Raw genomic sequence first — 19820 nt, 5'->3', positions numbered from 1 at the left:
GAGAAATGTCTGAGTGCAGCTGTTGATCACAAGTTTCATCCATATCTGGACAAATACAAAAATATAGAGGCACTCAGAAACAACTGGCAGTGCTGTATGAAGGTTGCCATTTCTATAAAGAGTCTGAGGCTCACCTGAACATGGAGCACAATGTGCTCCTGTCAATTACCCAGACTCTGAAGAGGCAAGTGGACAATCATCCCCGGACAAAGTTACTCACAAACAACAGAGGTCTGGTTGTTACATCTGAGATGCTGCCTAGAAAATGATCAACTGAACGGTTGGCCTTTTGCATAGGTTGTCTATTAGTAGCAGTTAAGTCAGACAGCAGTCAACCACAACTGGAATGCAACTAAAAATCCATTTGAAACTCAAGTTAGAAGTTCAGTCTTGAGTACTGAAGTCAGACATGTGATCCTAACAGTCAGCAAAGTATCTGGAAGCCCCCATCCCATCCCCCAAACCTGTGACTAGTGATAAAAAACAGCACGTGGTATAAATTAGTAACAACAGCACCAGAGACTTGTTCACTTCATTCTGCCCCACTGCCCCCACCATGAAAATAAATCATTTTATCTGGTACAGCAAAAGTATAACATTGCAACAAATCAGTGCAATTTCTAAAACCTGAAGCAAATACAAGGCATACAATCCAGGTTTCTCATGCTCGGTATGCCAGCTATCCATAAAAACACAATCTGGGATGGCAGCCCTTTCATCTGCTCCCACTGATTGTATTTTCTGTAAAAAATCCTTTGAAAACTGACACACAAGCCAAGGCAACTGAGGATTTACAAAAAAAATACCAGGACAAAACACTATGAACAAAATTATCTTATGAAGCAAATATAAATATGCCTTTAATAGAGTGTAGCCATGTTTCTCCCTGTCTCACTAAAGAGTGGGTGGCTGTAGATAAAGTCCTCAAACTTCAGCACAGAGCTTTTTCCACAGGTCACAAGCCACCAGCAGGTGTCAGTGAAAAATATTGCCAGCTGCCTTCCATGGGCAGGGCATGATCTCACCAACAGTCCATGTGGTGGATTCCATAGAATCAATACTGCCAGAACGTGCTGATAAATCAACTCCATTTCTAGCAGGCATTCCACTAGAGGAATAGCACATGCCTTTGACAGCCACCTCAAAAAGAGTCCAAATGCATCCATCTGCAGCAGAGAGTCCACCTCAAGAGACAACCACTCTGAGTTGGGTTTACATGCTGGATTATATCACATGGGGAGGTGACAGACTTTGCCCCAGCCACTGGACATCATCACGTATGTTCAGCCACAAGAACACTTCCATGGTCGGCACTGAGGCTACATGAGTCATGCAGGTACTCTGGGTCTTGGGAAGCAAATGCTAGAGCATTGCAAGTACCATCTTCTCTTTCTTCTTCCTTTTTCTCTTCTTCTCCTCAAAACATTCAGTAGCATCAGCAAAAAATGTCACCTCATCCTTGGCCTCAATCTCTCTCTTCAGGAACTGGAGCCCTGCCATGTTGAATCCCAACACATCCTGCAGAGACAGACCAGCACCACACTGTGAGGTACATCCCAAGCTAGTTAGAGAGCAGAGAGTCCTGCACTGGCCACCCTCTACTAAGAGATGATGAAAACAAGACAATGCACAGGTTTAAGAAAATAACATTAATTTAAATGTAAACTTCATCTGACAAAGAGAACAGTCAGTCCTGCACTCATTTCCCCAGAGTCCTCTCTCAAGAGCAGCTATAATCCACTGTATTTTCTGAAAGACAAGCTGCTGGCAGGCACCTGAAGTGTCCTCTGGGAAAACGCAGTCTGCATTGAGGTAGCAGCCCACAGAAAAGCTCAGGAGAAGCAGGGAGTTACTTTACCTCCTACATATTTAGAAACTAGCCAGCCAAGATCCAAACACATGTATCAGAAAACCAAGTGCAAATGAGGCAGGGAGCACAAGTATAAGCTCACCTCTTGGTATCCTCACATGAGGAGGAACATAAGGAAAAGGCACCCTATTTGCAAAAGAGGATGGTTTAAATGAATGCAGACCCTCAACCAACTTACCCACTGGACAGCACAGACAACTCATGCTCACAAACATTGTCTCATCCCACTATTCTAGATCCTGGAAAAGGGAAGGATACAACACTCACCCGGGCCTCACTGACTCTGGAGATGGTGGTTTTCTTCAGATTTTCTATCACTGTCACCAGCATTTGATTGCTTGTGATCTGCCCAAAATGTATCCTGGGAACAAAGCAGGCAGTGTATTGCAGCATTGCTCTTAGAAACATCACAAAGTCCCTCTTCAGAGCCTCTCTACGTTCTGGACATACATGGTTTTTTTAATTAGTTTTCCCCAGACCACCAGTGGACATGAACAGGCATGTACAAATTCATCTGGAAAAGATGTTGTCTTGAGTTTGACAGTGGTTCAAGGGGAAGGTCTTTCTGAGGACACAGGTTCTACATCAACCCTGTGCCACTACCAGTGCATAATCAGGCTTGATGTGGAATCTTTTCATTCCAGTGAGACTTGGGCCACCAGGACCAGCAACCTTGTGTGGGCAGGTCAGCACTCTGCATCCAAGTTCCACACACCATTCACTGCGGGCTGCAGAGATTCCTTATCTCTTACAGAGACCACATGCTTATTTTCAAGGATGCTTCCCAGGAATATCAGGCCCAGAGACTCAGAAGATAGCCCAGACACTGTCTGGGTAGATAAAGGACTCACTTGAGCAGGAAGAGGAGAGCTCGGCACAGAAGCTCAACATCTGAGCCCTGCTGAATATATTCATTGAAGAGTCTGAGCAGATCAGGGACATAGGAGAAGGGCAGCACCAGGAGAGACTCTTCCAGCTCACTGAGGGAAAAAGCAAAGGGACACAAGCATTAGTCTCAGCCACTGCACTGCTACAGATAAGCAGGAAACACATCCACACAGGTGGGTTCTGGTACTCAGCTGTGCTAAGCAACTCTCACAGCTGGTCCATAACTGCCCACATCTGCACCAGATGTCCTGCATCTGCTGTAGCACAGGGAGCAGGCACACAGCCTCCTCAGCATCCCCAAACTGCTCTCCACATAGAGGTGCCTTTCCAAGCAGCCAACCCACATCCAGAAGCTTCAGTCCACATTCCCCATGGAATGTTCCCCAAGGAACACTTTTTCATTCCCCAGTTCCATGCATGTCCCAAAAGAAGCTGCCGGGAACAGTGACTCCAGACTCTCTAGCAGTGTCCCTACCTTGCATAGGAGAGCACTCAAGGACCCCAGCCAGTCCTGGGCCTAGAAACCCAATACAAATCTGTTCAGCAATAAAGCTCTTGGCACTCACCTCGACTTGACCTTCTTGAAAACTTCCAGAACATATGCAGAAGGCTGCAACAGAGAAAAGACACCAGCCCTGCTTAACGAAAAGCATTCCAGGACCAACATGCCCTAAGGTCCACTTCACACAGTTAAAAACACACCATCACATCTTGTGAGACAGACATAACAAGCTGAATATAACGAAGAGGAAACCCCTTTGGCGTCAATCAGCTGCCAGTCTGAGAAGTTCTCCCTTAGTCTTATCAGGGTACTCTACACCAGTGAAGTACATTGTGAAAAAATTAATATATATTTAAACAGCTAAGTCATCTCAATTCATGTCAGTGAATCTTGTACAAATTAAGTAAAAAGTTTTATATATAAAACAAATATATACATAAAACCTTAACAAAACTCATTCCCGGACTTAATTCCTACTGCTCATTTTTATCTGCTCAAAGTGTTTGGCAAATGCAGAACAGACCTGGGAACTGGGAAAGAAAAAGTGCCTCTAAGTCATAGGATTTCATTCACTTCTGTTCAGTCTATCTTACAAAATCTTATAAGATAGAATCTTGTAAGTTTAACTTACAATTAAATAGACTTATAATCATGGAGGAAGGAACAGAAAGGCTCCTGCAAGGTGGTTACAGGTAATGAGAAGGAAGACAAAGGCTGTTCTACCTGGCACTGACATTCAGCTTTGAGCAACCTGGGAGGTGTCCCTGCCCAGGGCAGAGGGGTTGGAACCAGATAATGTCTAAGGTCCCATCCAACCCAAACCATTGTATGATTGCATGACAAGGGGAGAGTGAAAAAACAAGGATCTTCCTAAGGGTACTTAAAAAACACAGTCTGAGAGTGCACATCAGAATAAACCAGGAAAACTAATCTTCTCAAGAGTAGAGGATTTTTATTTATCAATGAAATCCATGCATCCTTGTCTGTGTATTTTGCAGTAGGTCAAAAATGTGTAGAATTTAGTGAAAACCGTTGTGCAATAGTATGACACAAATGAATAAGGGCACCAGCAATACATGGGCATTGAACCATTGAAATATCATTCAGAATTTTTGCAATATAAATTGTGCAGAAATAGGAATAGAATCAGTAACTGGTGTAGCAACACCACATAAAGAAACCTGGGAAAGGTTTGAACTAGCTTTTCTATATCTTGGAGAAGACTATAAACCCCTGGCTCATGATAAGGAATATCATAAGGACATGACTACCATCCGGGTTGGTTAAAAAAAAAAACTAAACAAAAACAAAAACAAAAAAAACCAAAAAATCCACACACAGAAAAACAAACTCCATCGCCATGAAAATCCCAAATTATGTTCACTTTGTACAAGCAAAAAAAAAGTCGAACTGAGCAGTCCTTCCCCACAACAACCAAGCCCATTGGCTCAAGCCAGCAAATCAACCAGCCTCTCCAGCTGAGAATTAACTACAGCCACTGGCATGGGCATTCCACTTACTGTAATATTTCCATAGGCACGGAGAATGGGATTGACAGGGAAGGGAACCTGCAAACACAGAATGGGCCAGAATGAGGCAGGTGTGTGTGCATAAATGCATATTTAGAGAAGACTTTTACCCACAGTAGAAGGGAGCTTTTACTGTCTTCCTGCAATTCCCACACCTCCACCCTCCCCAGAATGTTGCTAAAGATTTCCTTTGCAGCCACCAGGCAATCTCCTTCTCAGACATATATGACTAACTCAAACATGGATGAATTTTCTTCCACTTCTTGTCACTTTTCCCACTTCTGTGATAGCCCCTTATTTAGCAGGGAGTGCTGAGATGAAGGCAAAGATGAGGCTTTAGGATGAACCTGCAGCAGCACACTCTTCTAGGGACAAAACTTACATCCTGTTATGACTTTAAACATAAAGATCAACGGAAAGAACACACCCCTAATTATGCCCCAGAGCATAGTGGCATTTAGTTCTCTAAAAGATTTGAGTAAATGTCTGCTGCTTTCAGCTGTCCTGACTTTATCTGCATGTAAGCCTTTCGACCTCAGCTGGAAGGATACACCCACCACACCTTGGGATTTTTACATTCCTCAGTCTTTTACCTCTTTTCCTGCAGCTTTGCATATAGCATTGTGCTCCTTCTGTTTTGCTGTCTCTTCTCTATACAGCTCGATAGCTTCCATGATCCTCTCAGCCTGTGCAACACAAGAACAGCATATCAGTACACCTGACAAGCCAGGACAAAGCTCTCCTGGACAAAGAGAATTGGAAGCAGAGGTGCTGACACAGAGCATCACATGGCATTTCCCTTGATAACCTCTACTCCAGACTGCACCATTACCCTGAAAACACAAGTCATGTCCTGAAGACGTTACACATCATCCACATTCCCCAACTGCCCTGGGTGCTCTCTGGTGCAGCTTCAGTTGTTGTTTTGACCACCACCCCCTGCAAGCAGTGTCACTTTGAGGCACTAACCAAAGTTAGGCCATTTTGACTATTCAGACTGTAAGGATTTCTTCTGAAAATCACCAAATTGCTGAAAACTTCAGCCATGGAATTACCCACTCCCACACCTTCTTAGCACATCTCCCATGTCAAGCACCACAATAGATTTCCAACTTCCACAGATGCCTACTGGACAGCACAGCCCTTCACAGAAAGGCCTAATGCCTTGAAAACAGCCCATCCACCTTGTGCTCCTTTGGGATGCAAAGCCCACATGGCAAAAGCAGATCTGTCTGTCCCACATGACAGGCAACTGCAGCTACAGGAACCTCACACCTCATTCTTCTCAGGAGGAAAAATTCCTGCTGTGTGACTCTTCAGAGTCAAAACCCTCCCTGCTGGCTTCTAAGCAGGACAGACTGCTGCTGCATTAAGAACACTCTGCCCTTAAGTGACAGCACAGGTTACTCTTCAAACTATGCTATGACCTCATGACAGCCCCCCTTGAGAAACTGGTAAGGCACAAAGCCACCCTTAGCAAAGCCACAACATCTTACCGCTTTGATGGTTTCAATGGTCTTCTTTCCTGCCAACCCTGTCTCTCCTTGCCTCTCTCCAGCCACCTACAAAATACAGAGCTGCAGTTCAATCCTTCCACAGTACCACAGCCAACTGCACCGTGGAGCAGCTACAACTTCAGCACTCCCTCCTCCCCCACACCACCTCAAAGCAAGGAAAGGACCTTTCTTTCTGATACCTCTTCTATGCCTCTTACAGAAGTAGTTTTTCCAGAGTTTGTACAGTCACACTGACACACATTCAGATGGTGCAACTCACCACAGGCTGGTCTTCCTTTGCCACACTCTCTTCATATTCAGCTTCTTGTTGCTACAGAGGATGAGAACACAACATATTAATAGCAGTGAGCAAGGAAGGGTGCAAGTCCCTTCCAGACTGTTTGAGCAAGACAGCCTGGAGAGCTTCATGCACCCCATTGTAAAACCACGACCAATCAGCAGAGACCAACAATGCCAGCGGCAACCATTTGTGCCTGATCCTAACCCCACAATAAACTCTAGAATCTCCCACAGGGAAAGAAACCTGCTCTGGGTGCAGAACAGCCCCTCAGGATCTCACTAAGTTGAGACTGACACCACAGTTCAACACCACAACTTTCACCAGACACACAACACAGAAGCAACAAATCTAGAAAAGTCCCAGGGTTGTCCTAGGCTTCCAAAGGAAAGAGTCTCTGGTCTGCCATCTCTCACATCAAAGGGCATCAGTTACATTACGCATAGTTCACTACTCATGTATTCATGCCCACCTTGCTACTCAAACTTGACTCAAAACAAACTTTTCTGGAATCTGGAAAAGAGCTCTTTCTGTCTCTCCTTTTACCAAACACAGGGCATCAAGGTACAGCGTGTAGGTCAGCTCTTGAAAACAGGCTGGGATAAAAAAAAAACCCAAACAGCTACTGCAGGTTTCTCATCCACTCCTTGAATTTCTACCTCCTTGTCCACCCGCCATGGTTTGAGACCTGCGTTACAAAGGAATGACAGAAGCAGGCTTTTCTGAGGGATTGGCAAAAAGATAAAGAGTTACAAATTGTTCCAAGGGAACCTCTGTTAGATACATGAAAAAAACACATGGGCCAACCCCAGTGGTGGCTCAATACTGTAACAGGTGCTCAGTCTGGAAAATCTCTTTCCTTGGAGATGTCAATGTATCAAGGCAAGTCTCAAAGCAGTCTGATATAGCTATAAGATCATCCTGCAGTGAGCAAGGGGTTGAACTAGAGTCCTCCAGACTTTCCTTCCTATTGAAGTCCTTCTTAGTCTATGATTCCTCACAATACATGCTCAAGTGGAATAGAAGGGACTTCTTCCAGCATCCCTGAGCTCTGGGCCTCCTACTGAGACAGAATGGACCTCTCATGGTTGGAAAAGAGACAAACTGCATGAAACAGAAGCAGTGCTCTCCATCTCTCCACATCAGCCCTCTGCTGAACTGCCTCTCAAACACACTTGTGTTGACTGACAATTGACAGCCACTAAAGAGAGAAAAAAAAAAGGTCTGGAAATTGGTTTTGGTAGGAAGGATGCAACTCTCACCATCTCCCTCTCCTCCTCCAAAATCAGCGGCTCCCTTGTCCTTTCCCAGAGGCGCAGAGACTTGTCATGGGATGCTGACACCACATAGTCTCCATTGGGACTGACTGCCAAACACCACACCTCCTGGTGATGCCCCTGCATAGATGACAGAAAAGGTATGACATTAACATCACCCAACTTCCATCCCTGAGGAAAATCCTGCTCATGCAGACTCCAAAACTTCCTACCTCCAGAGTCTGGATATGTTCAAACTTATCTGCATCCCACTGCTTTATCTTCCTGTCCTTTCCAGCTGTGAAGAAGAGATGGGATTTGGGCACAAACTGCAGATACATCACACTGGAAGAGAAAAAGGCTCAAATTTACCCTCTTGGAGAACACTGCAGAACTCCCCCTGCTCTATACTAGATAGAAGGATTATTGCTGGATCACAACTCCTTGGAGACAAGTTCACAGTCCAAAGATGCTGTAGGACTTGACTAACCTGTCATCATGGGCAAAGAGAGAACGGTGACAGTCTCCAAAATCCAAGCCCCAAATCTTCACATTCCTGTCAGCAGAGCCAGTTGCAATTAGAGTCCCATCCTACAGAGCAACAAAAAGAGGAGGGTGTGGGGAACTGGCAGGCAGCCCCCTGAGGAACTGCTACTGCCTCAATGACACAGCACTGCTGAGCAGGCAGACACCTGGCTCCTGAAATGTGGCCTCCTGATCCCTCCACCTCCACCCCAGAGGCCCATGCTCTGGTACTGGCACAGCCCAGTGACAGCACCCTGGCCCTCCTCTCACCCTCTTCAGGTACTTGGTTATATCCTCACATTCTTCTTGGCTTTCAATGAGCCTCATTTCAAAGACACTTCAGAGCAAGATGCAGCCCAAGAATGAATAGGCACAAAGAGGCTGCTCCCTCTCAGCACCTGCTCTCTACTCCCACTAACAATTCAGGCTCCTCTCACACAATAACTTTAGCAGAAAGCAGGCTGTACCTGTTACAACAAGTGTAACAGACCATTACAGCATTTTGATTTCCACTCACTCACAAAATGCCCCAGGATAAGTTCAGTCATGACAACTCTGATACCCCTTCCAGTGAGGACAGGAGTGCAGAACAAGAAGGGGCTTGCTGTGTCCCACCCAGAAACTCTAAGTCAGGAGTAAGGAAGTGACAAGAAAGCATTATCCTAGAGGCCTTGATGCCTCTCACACTCATCCATATTACCACAATCCCACATTACACAGCCTTAGTGATACTTACATAGCAGATGTCCATACACAGCACTGGCAGCTTGTGTCCATACAGAGAAAGGAAAAACTGAAGAAAGGTGACTCAGTTAGACATGCTGAGTAAAGAGGTATGCAAATTTCAAGCTCTAAGCTACTTCTGCTCTGCCTCAGGAGCTGTTTTTCTAGCATTGCCCCACTTTCCTTCTTGCCCTGAACACTGTTAGGAGCACAGTCATGAGGGTAGAACTGAGAAGAATGTGGAATTAGCCAAGCAAGCTGAACTAGTTCTGTTTGCTCTCTAGCTAACTCTGGTGCCAATGGAGTTCATTTCTATTTCCCTCCACGTAACTGTCAGCACCAGTCTGTCTTGTGTCACTCCCTAACATTTCACCTGCTAATACACAGCTCACAAATTCGCCACACACTGCTCACAATGAAGGTTCTCCTCCCGCAGGCTTTGCCTCTGCTATGCCCTATTTAAAGCCACGTGAGATACATTAATCTGCACCTTTACAGCACCTGACAGATCTGCAGTATTGCCACATCTGCAGGGTCTAGAATGAGCTTTGCCACCTGCAGGCTCAGAACATTTTATAAATGAAAAATGCATCTTCCAGTTCCCAACCTGGAACAACCATGGTTCTGTCAGGCTTGCCAGCAAACAGGCCTCTGAAGGAGAGGATGCATGTTCCATATAAGACACTTTTCATTTCAATTCCCGACCTTGCAGGTTACAATTAAATCCCTTCCTGCACAGCCTCACAGCCCATTTGGTCACACACCTTGAGTGTGTCAACGTAGAAAACCTTCACAGTGCAATCCAATAAGGAGACAGCCAGCAGCTTCTGGTTGGGGCTGTACCGCACACAGAGCACGTCTTCATCCATCTGTAAAACGCGCACGTGTTTCATGGAAAGCCTGGTAACAAGAGGAAAAAAACAACTGTTATCCCAAGCTAACAAGGTAGGAAGAGATACAGATACAAGTCCCAAACTGGCCCTGGGAAAGCAAGTGAATTTTAACATCCAGCACTCATTCCTCACTATGACAGGATGTTGGGGGTTGTTTTTTCCTTTCCTCTTTGCCTGTGGACTTTTTTCCCATTGACATGGTAAGAAGCACTGATGGCTAGGTTCTTGAAGGGGATGGGGAGAAGGGGAAACTTCAATGTTTTTGGGGTTTTTTTCTTTTTTTTTGAGAGTTTCTCTGCAAAGGGCAGGGAGAGACTCCCCCACACCATGAGATTAGAAGCAGGAAAAAGCAGAGTGGGTCGCATCTTCCCTGTCCACCGGGAGTCTGCCAGAGCTCACTGCCAGTTACTGTCACTGCCAGCTGTGACAGTAACTGCACCAAAGGGGAAAGTGCCTACAGCTGAGAGGACTGGAACTGGTTTCCTGTTCTTTTTGTTGTTAATTCCATAGCTGTTGTTTTGTTTGCCTTCTTATACATACTAGTAAAGAACTATTATTCCTATCCCCTATCTTTGCCTGAGAACCCCTAATTTCAAAATTATACTAATTCAGAGGGAGAGGATTTACTTGCTCCATTTCAAGGGAGGGCCCTGCATTCCCTTGCAGACACCTGTCTTTCAAACACAGGACTGGAATAAGCAGTCTCTGATGGCTGATGAACTTCACTGCAACATTACTGTAACGATCTGCAGGTCCAGCCTGATTAGACACTAAACTCATCCACAAAAAATGGGATCAGAATGAGGCAAGTGCCTTTCTCCAGCTAAGCTTAGGTCCCCACAAAACTGCACTGACCCCAGACTCTTCTCCATATGTTCCACACAGATGTCACGTGTGGACTTGCAGTTCAAAGCACCCAACAATAAACCTGCACAAGGCATATTTTCTCACCTTTTCTGAGCACTGCTCTCATCCTTCACAAGCTCAAACTCCCAGAACTTGACACATTTATCAGCACCTCCTGTTACAAAGCCATGCTGTAGGGGAAATCAAGAAAGTTGCTGTGAAACTAGTTCCTATCACCCAAAAAAAGTCCACAGCAAGGAATTGCCAACACAGAGGAGGTTTTTGAAATGTCCCGTATTTCTACAGCATTGATTATTAAGTGGACACCATCAGGAGCACTTGCTCTGGTTAGTGCATACATCGGCTGAGTACCAACAATTTCAAAAGCTCTAGTTTATTTTGGAGGTACAAGACAAAAAGCCCCAAATATAAATGAAAACCTGGACTGCAACTTTGGGACTGAAAGCAGTCATCTCAGCTGCAAGTAACAATATGTTTTTGTTTTGTGGGCAGCTTGAGATACTCACTGTCATGGATTACACACAACTTACAATCACCCTGAAAGCAGACCCTTCTAAAGGAACAGAAGTTTAACATTTTACATTAAGAATGAGGGTAAAATCTATGCCATGTTTTAATCTTTAGGGTGGATGAATATCAAGCAGATTACTTCTTGCTGTGGTTTTGATTCTGCTAGAAAATTCTTAGACACTACCAGCTGCATCCTCCACCTCCCAGGATGAGGGGGTTCCCAAGCTCCCATCAGTGGTGCAAACACAGTACCACAGGAAGGAATTACATGAAAAGTTGTGCAGATGATACTTATAAGGGTGCTGAGTTACCTGGTCTGGTGAAAGAGCAATGGACCACACAGCCCCATCATGAGCATTAAGTGTCTCTATCAGACTGCCAGAAGCCAGGTCATATAGCTGCAGCTTCCCTGTCTGGGAAGAAAGACATCACAAAGCAAGAATCAGCCTCTGCTCACAACTCATGATAGAACTCCGGACAACAACAGAAGAGCTCCCTGCTACCCATGTTCCCAGCAGCCAGTTTCATTAGGTGGTGGCTGCTATACAAAGATGGCCAGACTCTTGATCTCCATCAGGACCTTCCCAAGCTCTCCTCTGCTTTATTTCAAGCCACAAGAGTTCTGTAACAACTCTAGGAACACAGCAGTGCTCCAGATCAGGAGAGGCAATGTATTTTCTGTGAGGCTGCCTTAATGACATTTTCCTAACACATTCCCAGAGCTGGGCAGTCTGGAGTCAGAGGGCCACTCCTTACCTTGGTGCCAATGATGACCTGCCGATCTCCGGGGATGAATAGCGAGCAGAGTGCATACTCACACTCCATTGTCCGGATGCACTGCAAGGTCGACCTGTGGACAAAGAGCCCAAAACCTCTTATCACACACAGAATCTGGTCTGCTCAGTGAGACATGCCCCAGTTCAGTGTGGCCCACAGCCATCTTTCAACTGGGGTCAGAAGATAAGCCACCACCATCCTATTGACCCAAACACTATCCAGCAGTACTGCTGACAACGTTCTCCATAAAAAACATGCCGCTATGCTGTCCACCATCATGACTATTGTTGTTGTGAACAAGACCATGGCTCCTAATTTTAAACAGCATTTCAGGAAGGGATGGAGTACTTCAGAGAAAACTGAGCTTGAAATCAGCACAACTGAAAAAACACTGGAACACCAATGTACATCTGAGAAGCACTCTACATCAACACAAAACACTCTAGACCAACACAATAACCTATTCAATCTAATCCTTCAGATAAGATGTCAAGAAACCCACATGCTCCCTAAGGAACAGGAAATATTTGGGCAACAGTTAATACTTCTTATTAAAAATGAAAAAACAGAAAAGAACCCATAGCAAAATACAGTCTATATCCCAACTGCTATGTATGACCCTTGTGTTTAGACCTTCTGTTTAAATTTTAATTCTGTAGTTTGTTTCCCTAATAAGGAAAAAAGAAAAACATTTTTCTATTTACTTCCTTTACTTCATTCACTGTTTTATCTCTTTTCATTGCCCCCTCTTTCTTAACACAGCATCCCTCAATTCAGGGAGACCAGACTGCATACCTGTTCCAAATCTTCACAGACTCTGCAGCTGCTGAGAGAATGGCAATGTTGTCAGAGCTAAAAGCCAATGTCCTGACATCACTGCGGTGGCCTCCAATGGTTATCCTGGACACACGGACAGCCTGGGGCATTTGTGCTGATAGGTCCAGGTTGTACAATTCAATGACATTGTTCTGGAGCAACAGTACCATCTTCAGCTCTCCTTTTGGAGAGAGAATCAAGTCAAATGACCTGTTTGATTAGATAAAATCAGAGCTGTACACAGGGGCAATAACATAAAGTGTTAAAGGGATGAATTATCAAGAACAACTGAGACAGAAGAATACAGACAAAGCACATCCAACAAGCAAGTGTACACTGAGCCACAGAGGTGTGAATGGACTGGAGATCATGGCAGGTCTTTTCTCAGCTCCAAGCTAATCATATATTGAGGGGGAAACTTCTTCCATGTCTGCCTGCATTGAGCCATGCAGAGCTCTCCCCAGGTAGCTGCATAACCACTCATCAGACTCTACAAAAGGCTTTCCACTCACTTGATTTTAGAAGAAGCTTTGACATTAGTGACATGCTGGATCTCCTCCTGCAGGCTCAGCTCCATACTCCTCTCAGGCTCCTCTTCAGAGTTCTGTCTGGAAATGTCAGATAAGGGAGGAGAGTCAAATGACCCAGCACAGCCAACACAAATTAACATGGTGACAGAGAAAACATAAGGAAACCACTTAGCCTGCTGAAAACAACTTCCCTCTTATCCAGCAGTGCTAACCACATTTAAGAATAGGCACAGTGAGGGGTGGACAGTGAAGTTCATGCCAGTATGCAGACTACTAAGGACACAAACTATCCTAAAAAAGGCAACCTCCTCTGGAGCCAAAACACAAGGCACATTACAAAGATGGACACAAAACAGACAATAGAAACTGTGTTTGAAAGACCAGCTTCTGCTCATCTCCAATCACACACCAAAAGCTCTCAGCCATTGCTAAAATGCATTTCCAGATTTATCTGCCCTGTGCTTTAGTTTCTACCCTGGAGCCAGACCCCTCCCTAAGGGCTATTCTGAGGCACCTGTTTAGTGCTAGAATACACAGACACTCAATACAGAGAAGCCATTAAGAAAAGTCTCACATGTATCTCTGCCTGCTGTAAAACAGGAGATGAAGTATTAGGCTCTGTGTCTTCTCAGATGAAACTCTCATTCCTGCATTGCCTACCAAGAACTTACTTTGATACACCAAGCAGTATAAATACCAATGTCAGGTAGAGCTGAGCTGCTCTGAAAAACCTTTTTTTTAATCCATTTCTTTGCATACTTTAGCTTTTATTTTTCAGAGGGAAGACACAAAAAGAAAGGTATTTCCTTAGTCTCTGGAAGCAGTGCTGCTCAGACAAGCATGTATGCACAGAAAGATCAACCCCAAAATACAACAGCTAGCACAAAGAGAATGGCCAGAAGTTTGGAGTTCAACCACTAGTAGTGTAATACTACTGAAGAGCTTTTCTAACTGAAGAGCTTTTCTAGAGCATTCTGGACACAGACAGCATCCAAAAAATTACTTACTTGGCTTTTTTCCTTGCTTTCTTCATTTTCTTTTCCAATTTTTTTTGTATTTCCTCTTCAGAAAGGACAGAGAACACTTCCAGAACAGCATCTGTTCCCTAGAGTCAGAGCAAACAAAATCAAAGCCCTTGGCTGGCCCTTGGTACAGAAAATACCCAAGGTCTCAACAGCTCAGTAGAAGAGCTCCCCATTACTCACATGGCAGGCCAAAAATTTGCCCATCCGGTCTGTGCCAAGAGTCACCACTCGATCCCTCCCTTCCCGCATGATGGATCCAACTTTGCTGCACTTAACAATGCGCTACAGGGAAAGAGGAAAACACACCTGTTACTGAAAGGCCAAATGACCACCTCAAAGCAAACTCAAAAAACCTGCTGACAAGGGAAGTCAAGGAGAAGGGGAAATGAACCAACAGGTCCTAGAAGAGCAGCTAGTAAGGATGATAAAGGGACATAACAGGCATCTGTGTGAACTACAAGCTTATCACCTAGTGTTTTGTTGCATTTCAGCTGAAAATAATCATTGGCAGTCTCAGTAGAAGAATCATTTAACTTTATTGGCAAACCATAGCCATTTAAGAGACGGGCAATTTTTTATACTACAGAGGCAGCAGAGCTCAGTCAAAAGAGGCAGAGAGGGTGAGAACAAAGACTCTTAAACAGGGCATTGAACGGTGAGAAATCTGGAGACAAAACTGGAAAATTAATTAACAAAATTAGGTATATACCACAACTACATGCAGCTTGAGATCTGAGCAGTAACCCTGAAAGTTCTACCAGAAAGACAGATTGAGTAAAGTCTCCAGCAGCAGCACAAGTGGGAATGGCTTTCTGCAATCCAATCTCACACCATATTTTATTACAGTGCAACTCTGATCTTCCCTTTTCTGCACAGCTGAGCACCAGTACTGAACTCTGCAGTTGCCAATCAGCTAGGAACTATTTTATTTCTGTGTTGTTTGATGAAACAACTCTATTAGCACTGTTTAAATTTATACACTTGCTAGTCCTTCTCAAAGAGAAAGCAAAGAAAAACTGTCAGTGGAGAATAAATCTGTGGGTGTTTTGGCACACATACTTCTGCTGATGTTTTGCAGGTAGGTGAGGAAGCAACTGCTGCTGAGGAAGTTGTTATGGAGCAAGACAAGAATTATCACATTTTCCCAAACAGGCTAAATATGACACTCAGGATATAAACTGTGCAAATGAGGTTAGATACACCAGGTCAGAGACAGCACAAAAAACTGATCTTACTTCCTCAGGATGTTCATCCAGCTCTAAAGTTTCATCCTCCTCAGTGTTTTCTTCTGTTCCAGGTGAAGGAGACCCTTTGCTTTTCTTGGATTCTGGTTCATCAGGATCTTTTACCTGCTCACAGGGAAAAAAAAAAAACCAACAAAAGGAGTACCTTAAACCTCAACAGTTATAGTTATTGTGGTTTCTGGATCACACTTCATTTCCCTGGAGACACAACTGGTTAGCGTACACTGGAGTGTCCCTACAGCACTCCTGTAGGCACCAAGCACTCCATGTGCTCCCATGATTATCAACCACACACAAGACTGCCTTCCTCAGCTGTAAATCAGAAGGCAGGAAGACCTGACACTGTGGAAATCACGTTCTGAAAGTGCTTGCAACATCACTTGAAGGCTCAAAACACAGGAAACAACAAAGCCTATGCCATGAGCAGCTTCTGGATCCCTCATATAGCAAAGACATTGCTTTGGCTGTTTCCCAGAACATCCATCAGATTTGAACATGTTCCAGTTCCATCTCAGTTCAAAGAAAAGCAGCTGGGCAGGGGGGCTGAGGGGTTACAGAAGGAATGTCTTACCTCCTGGATGTATATGAGGTCCCACACCCTCAGCTCACTGTCAGTGCTCCCAGTGATCAGACGTGTCTCTTTGGACAGCAAAGCCATCCCCCAGACCTGTCCAGAGGCACAATGTGAGGAACTGACTCCTTTAACTATCATAAAAAAAGCACAACATCTTTAACTGACTTATTTAAACAGCAATCAAATAGAGAAGGGGTATAGCTGGGACCTCTCCTGAGGACACATGCATGGGAATTGTTACCCACTGCATTGGATCACAGCTCTTGAAATATCTGCAAGTTTCTCATTTGCTCACTCCTAAAGCCTAAAGTAAAATGCATTATGGTGCCAGCTTACAGCTCCTCAAAGCAAGGAAAGCCCACAGTGAGCCATGACATCCCAAGGTCCACCAGCCCCAAAGCTCCCACACATCTCCTTTTTACCTCAGCTCGGTGTCCAACCAGAGTTTTGAAGCAGTGCTGGGTGTCCAGATCCCACCATTTCACCAGTGTGTCTTTGGCACTGGAACAAAGAAGTCAGACATGAGGAAAGGCTCCAGAACTCATCATTTTTCTAAGTGGGAGAAATACAAAAAATCTTAAAACATGTCAGAATATATCACAGAGCAGCTACCAAACACTGAATTTTGCAAGCCAAACAAAAAAGGCACAGCAATGCTGCAAAAAGATATCTGTTAAGTCACTGAAGCTGACCTGCAAATATTTCAAATTGCATTAAAAAAAGGGTATAATCTTGTCCATCTGAAAAAAAAAAAAAAACAAACCAAAAGAAAGTTGTTTTAATTTTAAACTGAATTGGTTCCATGCACTTTTCTATTTAGCTAGTAAATGGCATATTAAAATGTAAAAAATTAGTGAATGATATTTCAGCAAAAGAATTTCCTGTCAACCATTTATTATTAAAGGGATTCAGTCAACTTACAGCTCATTTAATTGAATAACAAAAAATCAACTAAAAAAAGCCCCTGCCACTTTTTAATTAATTTGTGTATTTACAGCTTACAAGAAAGCAATTTTTCTGTCACACTGCTGTATGAATGACACATACAGAAGGTAAGTCTGCTTAATTCTTCAAGATGAACAAAAAAAAAAAAACCCAAAACTGTTACATACATAATGAACATGCTACCACTATTCTTCAATACAATAACTTTAAGCTGATGGATTTACCAACAAGTTAAACCCTTTTCCAAACAATTTTCTTCATTATGGCCATTTCAGTTACTCTAAGACTTGGATTCAGGCACCAGACTTAAAAAATATGTGGATGTGACAAAATCATATTCAAGGATGCTGGTGCATCTGAGGTACTATAGGACAAGAAAGAAAATACAAATGGTTGTTTAAATTGCAAGTACAACCAAGCCTGCTTTCCTGATCAACAATTATGTTTAATCTCACCAAGTGACCAACAAGTTCTTCTCCTTCAAGAAATGGACTTGAGTGATGACATCCTTGTGTCCCCTCAGCCGGTACAGGCCACTCTCATTGATGACATCCCACACGATGATTTCTGTATCCTGGAACAGAGAGATTTATCTCCATGGGACTGGCCCTGGTGACTGCAAAATACTGAACATTTCAGTGCAGGCCAGCCTTCTCTATGGTGCATTTCTGTGAAAGGGTCATGCTCCAGATGTCAAAGCCTCACCTTTGAGCCAGACACCAGCCTGCCACCGAGGTGATCGTACTGCAGGGCTGTAACTGCAGCCCTGTGCCCATTGAATGTGATGGTCAATTCTCCACTTAGGAGGTTGAAGACACGGATTGCTCCATCTTCATACCCAACAGCCAGGTGCAACCCATCTGGAGAAGGGCAGAGGGAACTGACTTGCTCCTTGAGACCCTTAAGAATAAGAACCTGCAATTTTTAGGAGACAAAATATGTATAATGCTGATAAATTACATGTCAGAGTCACATACTCACACAGCAGAGCGAATATAGCCTACTCTTCTCCTGAACTTGCAACTGAGCACTTCTGTCAGTTCATTCGTAAGTTCATTTTTCAACTTCCTGCACCAAATACAGTATCATTAACCCCATCTTCCAAAGCAAACAGCAGCTAGAAAGGAAGCAATTCCTCACAATCAAACAGGAAACTGGTGCAGAATAAGACCTGGAACTCAGAATCTGAAATTTCTGCCCCCACATATTAAGTGTCAGAACTATTGTTTGAGAGTAAAGTTAGAAAGTTTCTTCCTGACTTCATTCTCTCTTGGCTATAGGACAGAGAGGCTTTTGCACAGACTGCACAAGAACCTGAGAATGATAAAAACATCTCCAACACAACATACCAGGAGTCAGCACTCCAGAGGCTGTGAAACAAAACCAGATTTCAGTTTGCAGTAGACAGTAGTACTTACAGTGATTTCTGAATCTCACAGGGGACAGTGTGTGGCAAAGTCCTTAAAGTTACAGCTCACAACCTCCCTATGTGATACAGTTTTTACATGGAATGTCCAGTTCTGCACTCAAAACAAACTCTATGACATCCCTGATTTGTCCAAGAACATTCACACAGCCAGCTAAACCGGGAGCAGCTTTCCAGTTACTGGGACAGCAATTACTCTTCCACAACTGATGTCCTGAGGCAAATCTCAAGGGATTCACAGTGAGATTCAGCCATTTAAAGACCAAGTTGAGAAAAAATAAATTACTCTCACAATAAGAGCAGAGCAGCAGGACCACCACTCCCTACCTCTTAAAATCTAAGGGCAACAAGTTACTACCAAGAGAAAACAAAGGTGGGAATTGTTGCATTCCAGACATCCATTATCCAAATCATCCACAGTCTCCTCTGCTCTGTGTATGCTGGTGCTATCTGTTGAATTTCAGCAAATGTAACCCTTATAAATCCCTTAACAGAAATAACCAACTACTTCCTTGTAACTAGCAAGACTTTCTTGTAAGCATCCAGCATTGCAGTGCATTTTGGACTGCTCAAAAGGTAACACGATGCAGAATCCTTTTAGTCCAGTGGCCAGCTTGGAGAACTGGAAGACACCAACACGACGGGCCAGGACGCAGCCAGACCGCAGATTCACTCCATAACCTAACCTCACGCCGTGCCCACCCTTCCAGAGGGGACAGGAGGCTGTGGAGGTGTCGCTTCCCTCCAAACACTTCCCAGTACCACAAATCGCTTCGCTTCATGCGGCCGAAAAGCCCCGCACGCTGCACCCCAGCCCTGCCCCGCACCGACCGCCCCGGGCGCCGCACCCCGGATCCCACCTTCTCTCCTTTCCTGGTGTCCCACACGAACACGTGCTCGCAAGCCGGCACGGCCACGTAGCGGCCCCGCTCGCCGCGCAACGCTACGAAGGCCACGCCGGCCCTGGCGCTGGCCACCAGCCCGAAGAGCGCGGCGGGTTCGTAGCGCAGGTACTGCCGCGTTAGGCCCATGGCAGCGTCGGCGGGCAATGCTGGGCCAAGGAAGGCGCGAGCAGCCGCGGCCCCCACACGTGCCGCCCTCCGGGCCCGCCGCGCTGGAAGTGCGT

General features: G+C 44.6%; 1 protein-coding gene across 2 annotated transcripts; it reads right to left on the bottom strand.

Annotated features, from left to right (window-relative positions):
• Positions 1-830: 830 nt before the first annotated feature.
• On the bottom strand, positions 831-19811 carry WDR3 (WD repeat domain 3). Of its 2 annotated transcripts, XR_013774331.1 has the most exons (27): positions 19555-19751; positions 17974-18183; positions 17724-17842; positions 16746-16824; positions 16321-16416; positions 15741-15854; positions 14686-14787; positions 14488-14585; positions 13463-13558; positions 12930-13160; positions 12114-12207; positions 11669-11770; positions 10932-11017; positions 9852-9987; positions 9101-9157; positions 8330-8430; positions 8073-8184; positions 7846-7980; positions 6566-6616; positions 6286-6351; positions 5383-5475; positions 4781-4828; positions 3325-3368; positions 2722-2850; positions 2138-2231; positions 1141-1518; positions 831-1085 (listed from the first exon to the last, which is right to left on the bottom strand). XR_013774331.1 is itself a non-coding variant. In XM_079306229.1 (26 exons), the coding sequence occupies exons 1-26, from the start codon at positions 19723-19725 to the stop codon at positions 1363-1365; spliced, it is 2820 nt and encodes a 939-aa protein (XP_079162355.1). In that variant the 5' UTR covers positions 19726-19811; the 3' UTR covers positions 831-1362. The 2 variants fall into 2 exon arrangements, 1 of the variants encoding a protein (XP_079162355.1); XM_079306229.1 differs by having other exon boundaries at positions 831-1518; positions 19555-19811.
• Between the last annotated feature and the right edge of the window lie 9 nt (positions 19812-19820).

The sequence above is a fragment of the Erithacus rubecula genome (assembly GCF_903797595.1).
Source record: "Erithacus rubecula genome assembly, chromosome: 1".
Lineage (NCBI taxonomy): Eukaryota > Metazoa > Chordata > Aves > Passeriformes > Muscicapidae > Erithacus > Erithacus rubecula.
Note: the sequence above shows the minus strand (reverse complement) of the source record. Positions and strands in the feature narration are given on the sequence as shown.